At 37.0% G+C, this 22,355-nt stretch overlaps 1 protein-coding gene across 3 annotated transcripts in view; it reads left to right on the top strand.

The window, feature by feature from the left end:
• The window catches only part of NNT (nicotinamide nucleotide transhydrogenase), a 42,894-nt gene extending 32,216 nt beyond the window's left edge, over positions 1-10,678 (top strand). For all 3 annotated transcript variants that reach the window (XM_059491845.1, XM_059491847.1, XM_059491844.1), the window contains exons 20-22: positions 5,628-5,746; positions 6,442-6,557; positions 7,788-10,678. In XM_059491845.1, coding sequence (XP_059347828.1) covers positions 5,628-5,746; positions 6,442-6,557; positions 7,788-7,937 — 385 coding nt within the window. In that variant the 3' untranslated portion in view covers positions 7,938-10,678. The remainder of the gene's footprint in view (positions 1-5,627; positions 5,747-6,441; positions 6,558-7,787) is intronic.
• The last annotated feature ends 11,677 nt before the right edge of the window (positions 10,679-22,355 follow it).

Genomic DNA, 22,355 nt, shown 5'->3' with positions numbered 1-22,355 from the left:
ATATAACATGATGCGTAACCTTTGACTAGGATTTAAATTTAGAAATACAGGAGAGATTTTGGAAACTTTAGACTGTTTTAGTTAATCAGTTGCTTAGCTAGCATCATCGCTCACTTGAGATGGTCTTGCAGCAGATCACATCTTTAATGCATTAGTAAAGTCACAGAGAAAGCTGGATATTACTGAGCCTTGAGTATAACTTTTCCTTGTCATGGATGGATAAACAACAAAACTTTTTATAGTCTAAATCCCATAGCCCCCTGAATCTATTGGCCTTGGAGAGGAAATGGCTGTCCTACAACTGGTGTTGTATTTCTGCAAAGTTAGAAGTAAGTAAATTGTTGAAAGTTCTTGCCTTACTGAAGTTCATCAGTAATGTTGAAGTTCACATGTAATGTTGTTTGTAGAACCCTGGTTGTGAAATTCTGATTTTTCCTATATAATAAAACTATATTCTGTAGTAATTTTATATATAGAAACATAATTACAGTCTAAAACTGTACATTCTCATATATGCAAGGGTTGTTGATGCTCTCATATCCACATCCAGTTAACTGTCCTAGTTTTTACCACAGTATAACTTTCTTGAGACATTTGCTGTCAGTGTGTTTAGTTCTTCTGCATAATAAGATGTTCTTGATAAGAAAAATGCATTTTGGTATGGAAGGACTCTTAAAATTATGCTTTGTGTAGACTTTCTAAATAATTACGTAGTTAATAAGTTGGTTTTCTAGGAATTCGTAGTTGAGGGACATGCACATTGCCTCTTTAACAGTTTTTAAAAATAGTTGCTAGGAAGTTAGTGTTCTGGTTTGGTTTTTTTACCTTTTTAAAGGTAGATATCTTGAAGGACTTGGATTTCTGTCTTTTGGTGCTGGAGAATGTAATTACTTTTGAACAACATGAAAATAAGAGTTTTCTACATTTTTGAAAATATGGTAGTATTGATTTAATGTTGTACCTGTGTTTTTAAGTTTTTCTTATTGATATGTCAGTGGTTGAACTCTAATCAGATGTGTTTAGTATTCTGATTTTTTTCTCCCCTCTTTAATTTCTTGTAAGTAATAGAACATGTGCATGAGTATCAGTTACACATTTATCTGCAAATTAATAAATAAGCCTGATTACCTAAAACTATTTGTGGTATCAATTTAAAACCATCATCTGTTGTGGCTCTACAAGAAAATCTAGAAGAATTTTTAAGGATGAGCTGTTAAGATGCTGTCCCAAGCAGCCTTAACACACTGCGTAGCTCACGTGCAAGATGGAAATTACTGTCACTGATGAGAGGCAGCTTAAGGACAATGTGTGCTGGTGCAGGTTTCTGGGAAGCTGAGTTATTATACACAGTATGAAAACACAAACTGTACCTGTGTGTCAGTTCTTGGTTTGTGGTAATCAGCTTTGGTGTATGGGTTCTGAATTATTAATGCTGCACATGAAGGGACAGCTGAAGTCCATCAGGTCTGTTTCGCTCCAGTGCTTTATTGCTGTAGTTAGAACTTGCAAACCATGCAGTGCCTGATGGCTTCTGCAAGGATGCAGCTGTTACTGTGTTCTGGGGGAGTATTGTAGGTGCGCTGTTGGTTCCATATGCGTCAGCTCACCTCTGGATGACCTTACTAGGTCAGTATATGATGCTTTGTGGAAGCAGGGTCTTGTTTTTTGCCTGTAGTTGGGTTCTTGGGAAGGCTATTGCACAGAGCTAAGATCCATCTGCATCTTGACCCTGCTGTCATATACGATAGTGGTTGGAAATAGGGAACTGGTGTCAGCCCTTACTTTAGTATGTGTAATTTAGCTGTCTAACTTAATTTAAATTTAACTGGCTTGATTGCAGCAGAGCCACCAAGCTTGATCCATGCCATAGGACTGGTTTTGGGGGCATATGTTGCCTTCAGCATGACAGTAAGTCTAAGCTAGCTGGGTTAGCTTGTAACCTGCAGTTGTCCATACCTATGATAAACATTATACTCTTAAGTCATTCTGCACTGCAACTGTTGTTATATGGCAGGATTCAAGATGTGGAATACTTGAATGATGTACTTCTCTGTTCATATAGTTTGTTGGTGGCTTTTTCCCCCTTCCCGTTACCTTGAGTGATGGATTCCTGTTTTTACTGAAAACAGAGCTGAAGAGTGGTGTCTAAATAAAGTGAATGAGATGTGAGAACCTGTAAGTGAAGCCAAGCCCTTGGGCAAATATGACATTTAAATTGTTGAGTAAGTTCACTTAGGCACCAGGCAGATGCTACTTGGCTCTGCTCAGCTCTGGTATAATGACAGGAACCCTATCTTCACATTGATGAAGTGATCCTGAAACACTTTTGTACTGGGTTAGGTGCTGCTATTGTGAGCCAGCTCTTTCATTTTTGATTACAAGAATGTTATTTAGCCAGCTGTAATAAAGATAGATACTGACTTTATGAGCTGTATGAAAAGTAATTTCTATTTTGAGATTTTTCAATAATTTTTCATGCTATAGCTGTCTTTTTGATATTGCTGAGTTCGTACTACTTCAGCTACCTTCAGTCCTTTCTATCCCTCTCAACTCCAAATGCAGTTTTCTGTGCTGAAAGTGCTAGATATGTCAGGAGTTTTAGATATCTAGTCTAAATTGAAAATAAAATGCTGCAGTTTTATATTACTTTAAAAAGTTCAAAACATAAACTTGTGCGCTGTGTTGTCTTTATAAAACTAAAAGGTATTCAGTAGAGGCTGGTTAAAAGAGTTGAATATCCTTGCCTTAAGCTGTTTACCTATGAAGTGTGAGTAGCAAGGTGATGTACACTTACTTCAGTATTTGACAATCGTTGGTGGTAAGCAAGCCCCACATTATGTTTTCAAATCAAAAGAAAAAATTCTTGTTGAATTCTGTGTTTCAGTGAAATACAAGAATAATGTTTCAAGTCATACACAACATGGCTGTGACTGTGTGTTGTGGTTTAAGATTTCTTCTTGATTTATAAACAAACCAACCAACCTAAGGGAGTTCCTGCATTACTGATGACAAAAGAGTATCAAAGAAACTTTGCAATTTTTCACTTGAAAGCATTTTTGCCGTAAAACATGTTTCCCTTTGAAAATAATTTGTGTTAAATTTTTGAGTATGAATGAGATTCATGTTATGAACATCTGAGATGGCATATGTAACAAAATGTTCCTGCTGAAATGCACATAACTTTGAAGAACTGCTGCTGTTGTGAGTTGGAGGCAAGATTGCTGCTTTTATTTGACTCATTAGGAGCCATCAGGGATTTTTAGTATCTATTTTGCACAGTTACCTGAATTCTGAATCCTGCTTTCTACTGGATAGGCTGATTTCAGTCCAGAACTGTGTAAGTGTTACCTTGTGACATAGTGAGAGTCTTAGAGAAGCTATAATTTTAAATTACTCTTTTTTTACATTCTTGCACATCCAATTTTGAGTAGTACTGGCAAGCTACTGTCATATTCGGTTAACAGATTCTTACAAGCAGACTTTTGGGAGTCACTTCAATATTTGTCCAAAAAAGCTTTTGTATGAGCAGCTTTCTCAAACTTTTTGAATACACAGTATGTGGTTTCAAGCAGAGTCTGTCAGAAGTCTCTAACTACTGATGGTTCATGCCATAACTCTTCCTGTATGAAGATAATTTGTCCCTTTCTTTTCTTCTTTCCTTGCCTCTTGCCAGGAATGGCGAAGTCAAAGGTGAAATTCATTCTCTTGGCAGCTTAAATTTTGGCTTTCCAGCCCTTAAAATAAGATTGTATGTGTATATAGTACTTAATAGAAACCTCACGAGTGTTTTGTTTTGTGTATTGCCAAAGCAGCTTTGGTCACAAAGGCACTCAAATAATTTTATTAGACACAAAAGAGAATTTTGTTGGAAAATCTATTTTCACTGCCAGAGGAGTGATGAGTTTCTCAAGGGTACTTCAGAATAAGAGTTCTCTTACTGTACTGTTAGTGATCAAATTTGGTATACTTAAGATCTATCTGCAGTACTACACATGGCTTGTGTTACTGAGTGGTGTGAAACATAAGCTGTTAGTAATTTGTGCTGTATGTTTGCTCTCCTTCTGATTCTAGGTATTAGCCTTTGCAACAGGGTCCCAAATGTTTACTAGCTGAATACAATCTATTCCTGTTCTTCTTTAAAAGCATTCCTTCTAAAACTAGCTTTTAACCTATTCTTTGACCTAGAGCTTAAAGCTGTATTATATCTAGTATTATGTGGATTAATCATATGTCCTTAATTTTGTTGCTGGAGTTCCAATTGTCTTGTATTTTATTGTATTAATGTTGCCTTGATGATGGAGTGCTCAGTTGCCCATTTAAGGATGTATTTGTTCAGTCGTTAATTCACAAGTGATCTGTGTTGATTGGACTGGGACTTGTGATCCGTCAGTCATTTCCATTGCAGTGGAGTTGAAAATAGAAGTATATGACTATCTATCTGTCATGGCAAATTGATTTATTAGTAATTCTCTCCTTTCTGAAGAATTCTGAATTACTTTCATTTAATTCCTGACTTACTTGGATTTCTGTTCAGAAATTTCTCTTCCAAAATCCAATAATTCAAAAATCCAAGTTTTTTCTTGACTATTTTCCTTCTTTTCCAAAGTATCTGTAGACTTCTGAATTAAACATTATCTTCAGCCCCATACAATCTTAATCTGAGGCACTTCTGGCATGCGTGAGTCAGCACTGCATCTGGTGATAGCTTTGGAGATGGAAAGACAGAAAGTGCACATGACAGTAGACATGGATATGCCTTGCTTGTAAGGGCCAGTAGATGATCAGAAGAGTAACAACAGGAAACAGATTTGCTTCTAACCAAATACGTCTTTGGTTTGCAGCGAAACCAGCTTAACATCTCCATTCTGGCTTTTTCAGGTTTTTAATCTTAGGGAGCTGCATACATACATGCCTGAGCACCCCAGGTCTGTTGGTCTGTCTGAAGCTTTAGTAACTCATCAGCAGTGTAATCTCTCTATGTTATTTTTGAGCTGTTCTGAAAACATTTTTTAAAATGTTTATGCTTAAACTGTTAGTTTTTTAGCTCTTTACCTTTTCACTCCCCATCCTTTTTTTGGTCCCCTCTTCATTTCCTCCTAAAGTCAATCCGGAGAAGAAAGTGGCATGTTAACCTAATTCAGCTAGACGTTCTCTTGTGCTTGAAGTCTTCTGCTGTTAATTTTTCAGTTGGATTGAAAATGTTCATACAAGTGTTTCTTGTACATACTCTAGACATACCTGAGTAATAAAGTAATTTGTTAAGGGCATCTCTAGGTCTAGGAGTAGTTTTCCTTCAGAAAGGTGGCATGGTCTCTGGCCTTTCTCATTGCAATTTTATTTAAACACTGTGGTGTTTTCAGTGATGTAAAGGACCTGAAAAACATACTAATGTGGATGGTAGTTTTGGAATTAAAAGGATCATTTGTAAAAGTCCAAAAGAATCTGTCACAAGATTTGAAATACAGTACTGCTTGGAAGGTGAACTGTTAAATTTTAACAGATTCTTTTCATTAATTGCCATTTGTGCTTATATTTAAGAGCTTCTCACCCTTCTAACTCACAGGTGATAGTTTTAATGTATAAAACACAGTTGTCCAAACTTATTAAAGGAGTTTCTTCCCTTTTAGGTTTGGTATTCACCCTGTGGCTGGCCGTATGCCTGGTCAGCTGAACGTACTGCTAGCAGAAGCTGGTGTTCCCTATGATATTGTACTGGAAATGGATGAAATCAATGAAGACTTCCCAGGTTAGCACATGAGCCATAACCTTCCACTAGATTGAATGATTGATTTGCTTCTGTTTTTGCACTGCACAGGGATTTTAACAATAGAAAATCAAGAAGTCAAGCCATTCAGTTTCTTTTGTAGAGGACTAGAGGTCTTTTGGTGGGAGGGGTGGGTAGGGGGAGCTTTTTATGAATTGCTTGTAGCTGTGAAGTAAATGGCAAATGCTATATCCTTATTATCTCTGTTACTACCCTGTCCTTGCAGAGCAAAACTATTATTACTTCTTTAGCTCAGTTATTGTTAATGACATGACTTGACCCTGTCATGTACAGCATTGTACTGGCAACTTCTTGCTTTTTTTACATATTTATTTAAAAGGCAGAAGTTTGCTACTAAAGGTTTTTCAGAAAAATATTAAAAAAAAAAGCCAGGCACAAAAAAATTTGGAAGTGATGTGTGTATTCAGCCACATTTAAATATCAAAAGGTTTTAAATTTTGTGTGGCAGGGTTGAATTGGATTGTGAATGTGTGTAGTTTGTTAGCGGTAGCTGGCAGCACATTTGAACTCTCATATATAATTGGCTTGAGAAGTTTGTAAAATACTTGTGAGCATACTTAACCATTAGGGGTCCTTCTGCCTAGAATGTGCATCAGCCTCAATGTTTCAGTTTCAGATAATTTTTCATCAGTGTTGTTTTCTTTGTCTTGCTGCAGAGACTGACTTGGTCCTTGTAATTGGTGCAAATGATACAGTTAATTCAGCAGCTCAGGAAGATCCGAACTCTATCATAGCTGGAATGCCAGTTCTTGAAGTCTGGAAGTCCAAACAGGTGAGATTAATGGAGTTGAATTATCACCTACCTTTAGCAAGCTTTCAAAAATATGGTTTGTAGGATAAGCTAACAGGATTTTTCCACTATTCTGGTTTCCACAAAAAGCTTTTCTTCAGGTTGTCCAACAAAATGGTTAGTGCCTTGCAAGTGTGATGCACTTTTCATGATTTTAGAATCATCATCAAGTGCTTTAGTGAGACCAATGATGACTGCAATAGAAAAGATCAATTAGGCTGCTTCTACTAGAATGTGATTAGAATAAATGGTGCTCTGCTTATATCCACAGCCCTGAAATATTTCTGTACTCATAGCTGTTTTGTTAAGTTTATAGTTGACAACTTTAATACTGAAATAGAAATACAAGAATGAATAGTATGCTTAAATAAAATAATAAATAGTAATTAAAAACCAACAAACATGCCTCCCAAAAAAACCAAACAAAACCCCTAAAAAATGCATGACTGAGACAAGTAGAGCACTTAGACTTGTCCAAGTTGAACCAACAGTGTAGTTACCTTAACAGTTTTGCTCTGATCTAAAGTACATATAGTGTTTCCTTGGTGTGAAATCTTTGATACTTTGTTCTGAATGAAGTCCTGGCCTCAGTTGTTCTGTGGGTTATCCATTCAAGTTCTCAGACATATACATTCATCAGCAGTATGTGTAGCTATGGATTGCAATTTGAGAAATAAAAATGGACACAGTTAAGATAAAGTTTCTCAGTTTCTTTGCTAAAGATGCCATGGTTAACTAATCTTACACTCAATAGGTAAAACTGGCTATTTTTTTTTAATGTCCTACGTATGAAGTAATACAGATGAATAGTAAAGAGACAGTTGCACCAAGTATTGGTGTGAACACTTATCTGAATTTTGTTGCTATCAGGGAATTGAACACTTCAAAATTAAAGTTTCAAAACACTTCAATGTTGTGGTCATTAGTAGACATGCCATGCTTTGGCTTTATTACATGGAATAAAGTAAATGCATGTGCAATGCCCACAATCTCTTAATCTGAAAAAACATTGTTTTTAACAGGAAAATGTTTCTGAAATTGGTCTGGATATCAATTCATCTTCTATATTAAAATTTGAAATACATTTTCATGGCAGTGAGCACTCTGTTTTGGTCAGAGGTTTCTCTTTATTTGTTGGTTTTGTGTTGCCTTTGTTTGTGGAAGGGTGGTGGCTGTGCTTTGCTGTTTCAAACATGAACTCTTTATGTGCAGGTCATTGTAATGAAGAGATCTCTGGGAGTTGGTTATGCAGCGGTGGACAATCCCATCTTCTACAAGCCCAATACTGCCATGTTGTTGGGAGATGCTAAAAAGACCTGTGATGCCCTGCAGGCCAAAGTCAGGGAATCGTACCAAAGCTAAATACTGATTTATATTCTGCTCATATTTCCGACTACAGTTTTGTCACAGAGGTCACAGAAAATGAGAGGTGGAAGCATCTCTCAATATCCTAAGGCAGCTGGCTTTTAGAGAAGACTGCATTGTCTCCTAGGAGATGTAGTTCAGTCAGGGGATATAGACTTTTATAAAAGATGGGCAGATTAGCCCTTCAAACTAAATCTCCAATGAGACAATGCATAAAAGAATAAAAATGGGTTTTTTTAAGGTAAACATTGTGCTGTTACAAGAAGAACCTAATAACTCATGGCCATCTTTAAGTAGTTACTGACTTCCTCCTCCTTACTGTCTGTACTTCTGTCATGGAAATTCACTAAAAAATACTGTGCCAAAACTGTATTCAGTCTTATCATCAAAGCTGTTTTTTGGCTGGTATGGACAATGCAACTTTTGATTTAATCAAAACTTAAAAATAAATTTCAAACAGATGCAAGCAGAAGAAAATCCCTGCATGTCCCTTCGAACTCAGGACATTCTCTGAACTAGATGTGTACATGATTTGAGATCTAAGCATAATGTTCTTTTTCTTTTGGGGATTGTATGGATGCTGTGAATCAGGAACATTTTAGGAAAGTTACTTTACTTTAAAATGTGGTTCCACTTTTTATGGTGCGCACTTATGTTAAATGAAACACAGGATATCAGGCACTTGCCAAGTAATCCTAAAGTCTGACAAGGAAATGTACATTTACTTGCACTGCTTACCTATTTTAAGCAGCTGCTAAATTGTCCATCATTTCCAGTCGTTGCCTTTTTAAGTGTCTGAGAAAAAATATGGTCCAGTTCTGCACAGGCAGAATGTCTTTCATACCTATCTGTTCACAGAATTTGGACCACAGTGTTTCAGTTTGTTCACTTAGCTTTTAATTGTACTTACTACTTTAGTAGTAGTGATGGTTAGTGATGCTTTCTTAATTAATATTGTTGTGATGCTGAAAAAAACGCATTTGAATTCTCACTCTCTATTCTGCTCTTGTGAGATCCCACCTGGAATGCTGTCTTCAGCTCTGGGGCACCCAACACAAGAAAAATGTTGACCTGTTGGAACAAATGCAGAGGAGGCCACTAAGCTGATCACAGGCCCTGAGCAGCTCTCCTGTGTGCACAGGCTGAGAGAGCTGGGACTGCTCAGCAGGGAGCAGAGAAGGCATCCCTGACACATTGTAGCACTTTCCAGTACCGAAAAGGGACCCCAAAGAGGGCGGGAGAAGGACTTTTCACACAGGCATGTAGTGACAGGACAGAGGGGAATGGATTCATACTAACAGAGGACAGGTTTCGACTAGATGTTAAGAAATTCTTTGCTGTGGGAGTGATGAGGCAGTGGAACAGGTTCCCCATCCCTGGAATTGCTCATGACCAAGGCCATATGGGGCTCTGAGCAGCCTGGTCTTGCACAAGGTTCCCTGCCCATGGGGTTCCAATTGCACCTGGATGGTCTTTAAGGTCCCTTACAGCCCAAGCCATTCTGTGCTTCTATATTTAAGATACTGAAGTTCATTAGAATTTTTTTCTATTGTTTGGACAGCGCAGAAACATACTAAACTTAAAATCCAGTGCTTTGATTGCTTTTTGCTAATTTAATTAAAAGCACTGTTTAATTTCCATAGTAAGTCCAGCAAATTTAAATTATGACATAGATTGCCATTTCATTTTTATTCTGGTAAGTATCCTTGACTGAAATTCAAATATTTGCCTAATAACATGAATTTGTCATATTTCCATAATGATATAGCAACTGTCCATGGTGAAAAGGCAAAAAAGAAATCAATGTCTTTGTGTTAGAGAAGACAAACTATTATGAAGAAAGTCTTGAAATTAATCCATTTTGGTCGAGAGAACAAGCATTTTTTTATTACACCATGCATAGAGACCTCATATTAAATACAGCATTTCTTCTTGGCTACCTCTGTATTTATGTGAAGATCACTTAAAACACAGATTTTGAACAGGTGATACATTAAAAATGTAACAATATACAACAGATCTATCATTTTTGCAGATCTCTTTTCTATGATTTGGCATAAATTTTTTCATGCAAGCACTATGTTGTATACTGCAGGAAAAGGCTTGTAATTGAATTTTAATTTAAAACACTGTGACAGCTATATTTGAATGTAGCATGTACAGCTTCTCAATTTCATTGTATTCAACTTTTCCTTCAGGTCTATAAAAAATAGGAGGGAAATGGGAGAAGAAGGAAGACAAAGAATTAATTATCCATATCCCTCCCAACTAAGCAAAAGAAAAAAAGGGGATTTGAAGGGATCTAACATGAAGCATTAATTTTTGTCTTGTCAAACTTGAAGTATCCAGCTGCAGTATGCATCATGTCTGTTCATAGAGAGCTAATAAAATATCTAGCCTTTCTTTAAAAAATAGCAAATGAGGGAGGGGGTACACTTTTTCATTTGTACTTGGAGAAAAACCCCATTCTGTTACTTTGTGTAAGTAGTACTATGGTTCTCTTTAACATATGCTTTACCGTGGAGCACTAGATAATTGCTGAAGTGCTAATAAAAAGCCAGTTATTTTTCTCTGATCACTATGTTTGTTTTCTTCTGTTGTTTTTCCTGAGTAGTTAACTAGTCCAGTGTTACTTTTGAAAATTAAAATAATCAAGCTGCCATCAAAGGATATTGAGATTGAAGGCTGTAGTGAATGGAAATCATAATAAAATATTCTTTTTCTTTTTTCTTTTCTAATTGCATTGGTTCTTTGCATTTTTTCATTCTAGGTTTGGTTGTCACCTGACCATAGCAATTTCACTTAGCTTTTCTAGTGAATGAAAAGGGTTATACAACTGAGAGTGATTGAACAAGATATGTGTTGCTTTTTTGAGATTAAAGAAGATAAAAGAAAAGCTATAATAACTGACTAGTTAATTACCTGAGTAGTTAATTTTCTAGTGGCTGCAGTGTGAGATGAATACTATCCCTTTGAGCCAGATACCATGTAGATTTGCTTCCACTGTTTTTTAGTTCTGCAAGACTGTTGAGTTGATTGCTGTGATGATTCCGGTTTCTACCTTCAGAGTGATAAGTGAATAATTTTAGCCATCTGACAGTCTGCTCAGTAATATCACAAGTCTGACAATGCAGCTTTTGTGTTTTCCTCAAGCTTTGGTGAAGCCCAGACTGGAAGTCTCTTCCAGAGGCTGCGCCTGGCATTGGCCCATGAAGTAACCTGTCTTCCCTCTTAATGGAAGAAGGGAAGCATATACAGAGAGCCTGCGGGTTTGTAGTGTGACAGAGGGTAAAGATTAGTCTATGTCATGTGGATCTGACTGCTGCTTTGAAGATTTTCCTCTCTCTACCCTATCTCCAACTCTTATTATCACGCAAGTGTTTGCTCTAGCCTGACTCAAGCAGGCTATGAAAATCTGATCAGGTCATGGCAAAGCAGTGCAGCAAGAACAAGAGCTTTTGCAGTTTGCAGTGTGTGTCCATGACCACTAAGAACTTCAACCTTTGCTTTTTTTTTTTTTGTTGTTTTGTTTATTTATTTATTTTACAATACAAATTGTTACAGTACTAAAGCTACAGAGAAATTTAGTTTGGAAAGATCTGCTAACTTGCATCAGTTCCCTGCTGAAAACAGATCCAATTTGATTAGATTGGTACAGGCTTTCATTTGAACTTCTTGGTGGAGATGTCTGCCTCCCTGTTGTTACAGTGTTCAATTCTTCCAGCTGGGAACAAGTGATTTTTTAAAAATTGTAATTGGAATTTCCTTTTCAACTGTAATTAGAATTTCCTTTACTGGAATTGCCTGCAACCTCAGGAGACCAGTTTGCCCAGTTGTTCCAGTCTCCAGCAGCACTTCATACCCTTTAGCAGGCTGATGTGCTTACCCATCTCTGGAATGCATTAATTGTGCAAGCCTCCAGATCCCTCTGCAGTACCCACCTGGTGTTATCTTAGACAAACCACATTGAACATCAGAGGAGGCTGAAAGGGAGGGGATGCATGGGGGGAAGATGGACTGAAAACAACTGAAGCCCAACTATTTTCCATCATTTTTCCACTCTTCTTGAGCCAGAGACTTATTTAGATCAGAAATTAAATTTATAAAATATGGTATTTCAAAGAAACATTTCTTACTTCCTGTACTGAGAAGTACAAAATTTTTTGTGCTTTTAAATTGGCTTTGAAATCTTCTGTAAGTAGGGCAATTTGACTGTTTAGAAAATAACAAGGTTTACAAAATGACAAGGTTTCCATTATGTCATCTATCAATCTATGTCTCTCAGATTCTTGCTTCTGTATAAGATGTGGTTTCTGAAATTCCAGTCTAATGTGTCATGTGTAGCCCACTACATTGGTATCAAGCAGCAAGCATGTAATTCTGGTCCATTCAAACAGAGAAACTGGGGTTTGAACCTGCTTCTGTATTGAAGTTTGGCTAAAACCCCCAGCATTTGGAGTTTTATTCACTTGCTAAGTTTTGGATTCTGTTGCTGGGCACTGTTGGAACACACAAACCTGGATGTTTTTGAAATTAAGCTAGAAGATATATTAGCACCGTGAAAGAAGATTTAGTCTGTAGGACTTAGATTAGGGGTCATCCATAGTAAACATCCTCAAACAAAGAGGAATGAATTTCATATCCTCAGCACAGAAGGCGTTGTTTGCTAGGTTTGTTTCCAGAGTGCCAGTTGAAGTAGTCTTCCAGATCTGCAGTGCATGAGAAAGAATGAGGGGAAATATTTCAGTATCTTCCATTCTAAGCCTCAGTTATTTGTAGTAAGTAAACAGAACATTTAAATTCAAAGAAATGCTCAAAATCAAGAGTGTTTTGCACTATCAGTGCATGTGAGGTTTTGTGTAAGCTTTCAAATTTGCAGGAAAACTTTATGGAAGGGAACTTGAGTAGTAGGAGTTCTGTACCTAAGAAGTGCAGTTCAAATACTCATTTCATAACACTTGCAATGAGTATTGTTCCATCAATATGATTAGTGTGGGGTGGTTTATGAATAAACAAATTACAAATGGTAATAGCTTGCATAATCCAACTGCTCTGCAGCTGCCCAGAGGATATATTGCATTGCTGTCTTAGGCTGTTTTGATACATGGCTCTTTCTGAGAGGAAAACACACAATTAGATGTTTCCATAAATGGAGTTAATAACATTTCAAGCTCTAAGTTCTCAAAAAGATCATTTTTAAGCAGCAGAAACAATCCTAAAATACTAATTTAAGGTATTAAATACTAATTTATTACTTGAGAAATTAAGGGACTAATTTATAGCCCTTATTCCAGGGTCTAAGGAAAGAGTGTTTTCTCCAGTTACAATGATAGCGAGGAATGTTAGGTAATGGGAAGACAGCAATCAGAAAAAAGGGTTAGAGGAAACAACTGTTCTGCTTTGTCTTTTTCACTTTTGCCTGGAGACACATTTTCCTTGAGAATGAGTGGGATCATATTGTTCAACTGAACATACGAAGAGGTTATTTTGCATTCTTCCTTTAGTGATAGTTCATCAGTTTTGTTTTACCCCATGCACTCACGGGCTGAACATAGGCCTCTATATCACTTTGAAACCTGGCACTTCGGAGTCCAATTTTCTGCACAGCATATATAAATTACATGTTAATCCCCATTTTTACTCGCTTATTAGAGAAATGGCGGTGTAAATTCTCCATTACTCAGTGAATTCCCACCTCTTTTTTTGGAAGTCTGTAGGCTTTACTTCTGCAAAGCAGTTTTAATTGGAAAATGATATGGAAAACAGCTGTTAAACTTTATTTACCAACTACAACTGTTTTTAGAATATTTAGATATTATGTCTGTACAAAATATGTCTGTTACTCATTTTGATAAGAGGGTCAAAATGGGCCAGAAAAGGGGAAAAGAATTGTATGTCAGAGAATTAAAGGAGTCATGCTGTAACGATCAAAACTCACATGTAAGTATGGCCTTAAATTAAGGTTATACATGATGCGGTTCTGTTAGGTGTGCTAAGGATGACATTCACTAAGTATGATGTTTTGCAATTAGACATGATACTTTGAAAAAGGCTCTGTCTGTCTCCTGACCATTTTTTCCTGTCCCTTTTTGACAAAACCCCATAAAACTGGTTATTATCCATCCATTTCCCTATGAAAGGAAGCAAAAAAGGAACTGGAAGAAAGAAGGACTGAAGGGGCTTCACACTCAATAAGAAGTGTTTTCTGAAAGAAGATTGAGGTTGAACTTTAGCACAGCATGAAATTAAGTTATTCTATTACATGGTCAGTCAACCCATAATTTAAAAAAATCCCTAACAGAAGGGAAACTAACAGCTAATGAATGTAAAAAAGTCAAGCAGATGTTAAAGCTGTCTCATGCAGTAATAACTAGCAGTTGCCTGTTCCCCTTATTAAAATATTACAGATGTGGGTAAGAAAAGCCACTTAATTTTCTGATTTTACATCCTCAAAAGCTCATTTTTGTAATGGACCATGGAACAATGAACCTCAGTTTTCAAGAGTTTTATGGTGGATTTATTGATGTACAGACACAACATAGGAAGTTGCTAATCAACATCAACAACCTTATTTTTCACTATAATTTTGTCTCCCAAAATCATAATTGAATAATTGAATGTTAGTTTAGTGAACCATATAATTTGATGTGATTGAATTATATCTGAGTTTTGAAACCTGAAAAAAAGTAAAACGTCAACAAATGCAATGTGCTATGAATTGCTATCATTTTCATGTCATATTGCTTATGCAACACTGACTTATTTTTTTTAACTTTCAAGAGATATCATACACTACACTTTATATCTGATTAATTTATCTGTGGAAAATGTTAAGGTGATCCATGGAGCTGCTGAACTCTGACTGTAGACCTTGGAACCATTTTTATTTTTTTTCTCTGCAGGATGATACAGCAAGTAGCATCTGTTGCCTTTTTACCTACTCATTCCATTTTGTGTTCTGTGAGAAATTATCATGACATTTGGTACTGAAATGTTAACTCTTTCTGAGGCATCTACTTTCTGTTGTCTACCTCAGGAGCTAGTCATCTTGGCAAGATTTTTATGGAGTTATTCTTACAGGAAACCCTACAGTAGCCCCACCTTACTGCCCTGTATCTCTAACTCTGCTGCCAGTTTTAAAGAAGAAGGAGCTTTCCATTTCTTCTGGACCAGCTGTCGTGGTTGTTCCTAAAACGTTACTTGCCTGGTGCTCATTTGTCTTTACAGTGAGGATGATGAGGCATTGGCACAGGTAGCCCCTTACGTTCATTACAGGCTGGATGGGACATGATATGAGTGAGAAGCTCCAGTTTTAATGTGGAAACATGCCCTAGTGTATTGTGTTACTTTTGGACTACATAATCTTCATGTTAGACATATGTTGCAATTCCTTGGGTTTGTTGAAGTTAATTTCATTAAAAGTTTAAGTAAAACAATATTGGGATGAAGTTGAAGTGACTGAAGACCAAAATATAGCTTAAAGCCTTAGTGTAATAAACGGCGTAACACTGCACATAAAAAGCCTTGCTTTCGTTTTCCTGCAGATGCATTGGATTGATCTCCCTAATGAGTTGCAGTGCATCCCTCTGAATAAGAAGGAGACATCTGAAATTTTATGTCCTTTGCTGATGACATGAGAAATGAGAAAATTTTCAAGAGAGGGTGATTTTGACAGCTGTAACAGTCAATTCTCTTTCCCTCTATTCAGGGACCAGTTCTGTGGCTTTGGGCTGAACAGTTAAATCTCAGTATTTGCAGGGGCGTGATATCCTTCCATCTCAGAAAATGTACAATGGCTTACAAACAGCAACCATTTTTTAAATAAAGTAAGTAGTAGCCTTAGCAACACATTGTTTCTGCATGCATTCTTCTCAAAATAATTGTTTTCAAAATTGTCAGCTCTTAAAAAGAGAAAGAAGAAAGCTGGATCTTTTGCCAGCCAGAACCTAGAACACATGTAGTCTACAGACTGGTGCCTTGCTGCTCTTGTGTTTGTAAGGTGGTATTCTACCCTTAGATCTTAATAAACCTGTAGCACAGGCTTCTGTGGATAAGGTAACTTCTCACTCCAAACAGCTGTAAAACCTGTTTAGCCTACTTGTCTCTTTGATTTAGGAATAAGTTCAGTGTATGAAAGATGTGTATTTGAGAGGATGTTTTGTTAGAATTGTTCCTGTAGACCATGCTTTTTCTTTCCTCAAAAAAAAATCCCACGCCAGTGAGGTGTAAAAGTTAGTATTTGAGCCTTAGCGTTCAACCAATATCTTTTTTATTCTATCCTCAAAATATACTGATTTGATTCTTGTCGAGACTTATCTAATATATTAAAAAGTTAGGACAGGGAAGTAGCTCAGGTTTTGATCAGTTTGACATTAGGTTTACCATACCTGAAGAATTATGTTCTTTGCAGGAAATACCAAAGCATTCTGCCAGAGTTTATGTTCATTAATATTTTTCTATTTCCAAGCCGAGTTAGTATCAACTTGCATTTGTCTACCTAGTTCCAAAGATTGTTTCACTCATGGCTTTTACTTTTAAGATTAGTTGTAGTTGCCTTGGAAATTACTCTGATGATCTTGCAGTATAAATTTTGATGCATTCATTTTGTAGGTGAAAATTAGTTTTGGTAATTTTCTTAATTGTCTGCATTTTGTGTTGGAGGAGGTGGCCATAGTTTGTAGGAATAAAAACATGGGAAAGAATTACCATGCTTTGCAAGCAATTAAATTGTGTTGAATACAAATATAATAGGAAGGGAACAGAGACAAATAGGAGCTGGGTATCTAAAGCATCTTTTTTACCAAAAAACTTTTGGTGTTTTTATAAGAAAGTTTCCACAAAATAAAAAAGATACTTTATCCAGTGTAAAGTTGATGCTGTATCCAAAAATTTCTGTACTCCTTATAGGAAGTACTTATGATTTATTAAAGTATTCATAAGCTTCCCCCCCCAAAAAAAAAGGAAAGAAAAAGTCATTTAAGAAATGTAAATGTTGAGATGTTTCTATATGACATTCATGTTTTCTGATTAATGAGTAGATAAACAATTATCCCCTTACTGGATTGTATTTGCTGTGTAGAAAACATTTTCAGCATCCCAAAACAAGGGATGGTGGAAAAGAAAGACCCTTAAAAACAGACCTTTCTTTCCTTAATAACAGCCCTTTCTCAGCAGGGAAGTCCCAGTTTCCCCTTGTCTGCCCTGTGATGGTAGCACTAGTTTACAAGAGGACTTATGATCTTTGTCTCCCCAATCACTACTTAAGTGTTCAGGGTGTGGACACAAAATCATCGAGTTCCCACAAAATAAGAGGACCTTTTAAAGGCCAAAGTTTTGCCATCATTTATTAAAATTCTGTAGAAATAAATACTGTTGAGGTCTCAACAGTGGGAGTAGAGTGCTCTGCATGTGTTGCAGTATGTTGTCAAAACCTGTATCTCAGTAGATTTGTATCTTCAGAAATATAGTTGCTCAAGTCTCCAAGACTTTTATATATGTTGCTGCCTCGTTGCATATTTAGAGAGTTTTTTTGAAAGCTTGTTCCAGACACATCAGTTAGGTTGCTTTGGCTTAGCTTGTATTTGCATTACCACTGAGAATTAACCTCGTGCAGAATGTGTAATGGAGCAGCTATGGCATTGTATTCTGAAAAAGACCTTTCCCTCTTGGTGGGTTGGTTGTTGCTATTGTTTGGTGGTCTGCTGTTGTCATAACAGACTAAAAATGAAAGGGAGAGTTGACATCTTTTATTAGGCAACTGCTGTAGTTGGGAAAAGAATAGACACATTTTTTTCAGCCCTCATTTTCTTCCTCTAGTCAGAAATGGCCTTGTGCTTAGCTTTGAAGTATGCTTAGCTTGAAACATTCTGGTCTTTTTCCAAGCTATATTGTTAGGTCTTATATTATTTCTTCTTACAAAACTTGCTTTCCATGGCATGTCAGGCAAACCTTTATAAAATTTCTTATTGCTGTGGGATCTGAAATTATTGAACAGTAATATGGCACTAAATATATCTAGTGTGTTTTTTTTCCTGGTATTTATTCTTAAATGAATGTCTGTTTTCCTTTTTCTCTAGCAGAAATATTTGTTAATCTTATTGTAAATCCTAACATCCTGAAAATTCTTAAATAAGAATTTAAAATGCAATGCGCATGTTTCTATTGACACAGCACAAATTAATCTTGTTCCTGTTAAAGTTAACTGAAAGACTTCAGCCTCTTACAGAATTGCATATCTTGTCATCTATCATTACTTACCTGGATCATTGTATCCAACCATAAACCTTACACTCTTCCATGTCCCTAAGTGACATGCAGTAGTTTTCATAGCACAAATGGTCAGCAGCTGCCTTTTGATAGGGTCTGACCTGATTTTCTGTGTCCTTTTTCACTGAGTGCTGGTGGTAAGAACAACAGCAAGGTCTAAGTCTCTGATGCTGTGTCGGGGCCTTGTGCTTGTGACTGTCACAGGAATCACTCCAGGGTATCAAGGTGGAAGATCTGCCCATCCCCATCTTCTCTGGTGTATACATTCTGCCCATGTGATGCTGTTGTGAGTAGTGCTCAGGAAAACAGGTTAATGAGAAGATTTCCTAGGTCTTTATGTAACCATCTCTTCTCAGAAAGTATGAAAATGCTTGATTTTTGAGCTCATAAAGATGAGGTTGAATGTCGTTTATAAGTGTGAAAATACCCCATAACAGAATACAGAATACCCAGGAAAAATGCCTAATGCAGCAGCTGTGTTCTGTTTCCTAGTCCTAGAATAGTCTTGCTGGGATTTTTTAGACACAATCTCTAATATGTCAAATCATTTCAGCAGTGTTTTTTGAGAGTATTCTATGCAGCACTATGAGAATTTATGAATATCAGACAGGTAGCAAACTTCACCAGACTGCCTTTTGGAAATCAACTTTCATTCTGCCTTTTTGAGTATTAAAACCACTCGCAAAATAGTCTTGTAGTCAAATTCCACCGCAAACCTGAACATCAAAATCATCATTTAAATGTAGTCTGGGCTATTTCTGTACCTCCCTAATCCTTGTGTCAGTCTCCCATGTGATTTTTCTAGTGAGCGCCTTGAAGAAGCTCTTTTCAGTCAGAAAAATTGGTTTGGGCACTTGGGCTAAGGAGGGGGCAGAACAAGAGAAGAAGAAAGATGAGGATGCTGGAGCACTTGGCTTGACCGCTGAATGGTAATTGACTGCACCGGCCGCTGGATGTCACTTGTTCCACATAAATACATCTAAGCAGCTCATTATCTGGCTGCAGAGACAATAATTAGTGTGTCTGCTGGGAACGTGCAAATGGTGCCTAAGTGAGCACAGGCAGCAGAATTTTCCTTTCCCTGCCTTATGCTTTTTCATCTGAAAATCAAGAGAGCCTAATTTGAAGAGACATCTTGTTACTTTGGAGCCACAAGATGCTTGTGGCTGACTTTTGCCTATGCTACTCCTCTTAAGTTTGGATGCTGGCTTTTCCTGGAATGTGGAACTGTGAGGCAGCCATAAAGAGGGTCCTATTTCTCCTACTACAGTGCTCATCTCCATCCCCTTTGTAGCAGACTTGCACCATGAGTTGAGTCAACAGAAACATGGTTTGCACAAGAGTGCTTTTGATTTCTGTGTGTAGGTTTGCCTTAAAGATGAAAACATGGGTGTAGAGAAAGATACATCGAAGTCGGAAAAGGAAAAAAAGCAGGAAAAAACCCCAAACAAACAAAACCAAACAAAAAACCCAAAAAGAGAGCAAAAAGATAGAAAGGAACAAAGCCCAAGAGGAAATATTCTATTCTTGAGGTAGAGATGGTTCACTGCAGAAAAGCTAGCTAAGGAAATTCACATATTGGAAAAAAATGTGTGGGCAATGTCAACATCAGTCAAATATTTCCTGTCCTTTAGTGTGTTGGCTTATGTAGTTTTCTGGCCATGTGCTGTGCAAACAGAATTGTGCCTAGAGGTACAGCCTGTTTGTCACCCCTGAGAGGAGGCTGTAGCCAGGTAGGGTCGGTCTTTTCTCCCAGTTAACTAGTGACAGGACAAGAGGACACAGTCTTAAGCTGTGCCAGGGAAGGCTCAGGAAGAATTTCACCACAGAAGGGTTGATCAGACATTGGGAGGGGCTGCCCGGGGATGTGGTGAAGCCACTGTCCCTGGAGGTGTTAAGGAAAGACTGGACTGCCACTCAGTGCCATGGTTTAGTTGACAAGGTGGTGTTGGGTCACAGGTTGGGCTCAATGACCTCAAAGGTCTTTTTCAGCCTGACTGATTCTGCGTGATTCTGCAATTGCATCATCTATCTGACAGCAATCAAAAACTGCTATAAAAGGAGGAAGGGCCTTTTCCTGACTGATCCTCAGATAACTGTGTCAAGTCTTTCACCTAGGTGTCAATCCACCCTCAGCCAGAGCACATTGTCCCATCCCTTCTTTTCCTGGCTAAATTTTCATCATTCTAGTAAGTATGTAAACTATGTAAAAGTTTACTGTAAGTTAACTATAAGTCTGTATAACTATGTAAAAAAATTAATTTCAAATATATTCATGAAATGCAATAGGAAGACTTGTAAAATAATATAAAATATATAGAATGCATAATATTAATTATATGTATATATAATATCCCATAGTTAGTTGACTTTATGTCAATACAGGATTTCTGTAGTGTCAGCATATTTTTTTCTACTGAAATGTTTCTTGTCAAGGTGTCAGCTCTTAAAATTTTCCTAGCATGATGACTTCAGGCTGAGCATGATCTTCTTATGTGAACTGAGTTGTTCTGAAGTGTTACTGCATTCTTGGAAATAAAAAAAAACCACCCAAACAAAATTGTTCCCTGTCATCTGGGAAAAAACATTTTAAAAATCATCCAGTGAAAAAAATAAATTCTGATTTTTATTTCTAACCAAAACTTGTTCAAAATGAAAATACGTGTTGTTGCATCTTACAAAATTCTTGCATTTGACTTGAAGAATGGGAGTTCAAGCGTGGATCCAATCTAAAAACCAATAATTATTGTTAACGATTTCCTCCTACTTGTTATTCCCTTAAAACTTATGCATAAGTTCACTTATGCATTGTGCAGTGCATAAACACTGAAGTGATAGTGTCTTTGCAGGGTCCATGAATAAATTTTTGATACAATCGTATTTGTTTGTTTTTATTGTGTTTTCACCTGTTTATAGTAAATTGCTATCCTGATGTTTTATTTACTGCTTTGGACAACTTTTAATTTTTTTACAGCAATGTTATCAAGTACTACAGGTATTTAAAACTGAAATAGTGATTGTTTCCCTTGTATTTGTGTTTTCTGCATCTGATGTCATCAGCCATTAAAACTCAAGTAAGGGTCACTGCATTTTAGAGTCTCAGGTATTTGCTGCTTACCAGCTTTACTGTTGTTACAGAATGATTTGTTAAAGAATAGTCTCTTTCCAAGGGTCTTTCAGTGATCACATCCATTATAAAGGAATTTTGTCTCCTCAGTTCTGTTGTGTCTTAATACTCTACAGTGAAGTCTGAAATCCCAGTTTTTCATAACTCTGTAGAGTATAAATTTCCCAACAGCAAAGGCTGTCTCTGTCTGTTTATTATAACACCATATTAGATACCAATGGAAACAACAGAGCTTGTTTACTCTGAATTACATAAAATTCAAGCAGTGTATAATACAAACCTTCGCTAATTTTGTTTCAACAGTTAAACATATTGGTCAAATTTGGTAAATGATGCCCTAAAGGACTGTGCTATAGATTACAAGAGTTGTAGGAGCTTGTAAGCTGCTTTCTGGCACTGAATTTTAATTAAAAATAGGAGGGGACCTTTTGTAATCACACACATGTGAGGACTGGAAAAAAAAAAAGAAAGATTAAAAAATTGACCTTTAGCTTATAGTTGCACACTTTAACATATTTTTTTCTTCTAGCAGCTATACCATGATATTTCAAATGTTCCCAAAGTAATTCAGATAGGGAAGGAGACAGCTAGTTATTTGCATGACAGCTGTTCATGGAGGGAGGCTTTCATGTGCTAGGTCTCCTTCCCTGCTTTCAGTAGGAGCTGTATTCACAGTTTCTCACTTCCTGTGATGACTCCAGGGATATTCAGCTTGAGTCTCCTTTCACATTTGGGGGAGCAGGGGACTGCAGGTAGTTAGTGACACGTATTATGGTTTCATGTCCTCTTCCTCCACTTCCCTTTTGTCCTCTGAGCAGTGTGGATTTCATCACAAACAAGCTATTCCAGGTAGTTTTATTTTGGTTGGAGCTTTTCTGTGCAGTTTTCTACTTCATATGATAAGAAATTTCAGGAACAAGAACAAAAAGGTGGCAGGGTTGGTGTGTTGTGAAGTTTCCACTTTGCCCATGCTTTGCTGGGTAACTGAGAGACACCTCACCTTATTAATTTACCTGCCTAGG

This window comes from Ammospiza nelsoni, chromosome Z, assembly GCF_027579445.1.
Source record: "Ammospiza nelsoni isolate bAmmNel1 chromosome Z, bAmmNel1.pri, whole genome shotgun sequence".
NCBI classification, from domain to species: domain Eukaryota; kingdom Metazoa; phylum Chordata; class Aves; order Passeriformes; family Passerellidae; genus Ammospiza; species Ammospiza nelsoni.
This window is presented reverse-complemented; position numbering and strand designations above follow the sequence as displayed.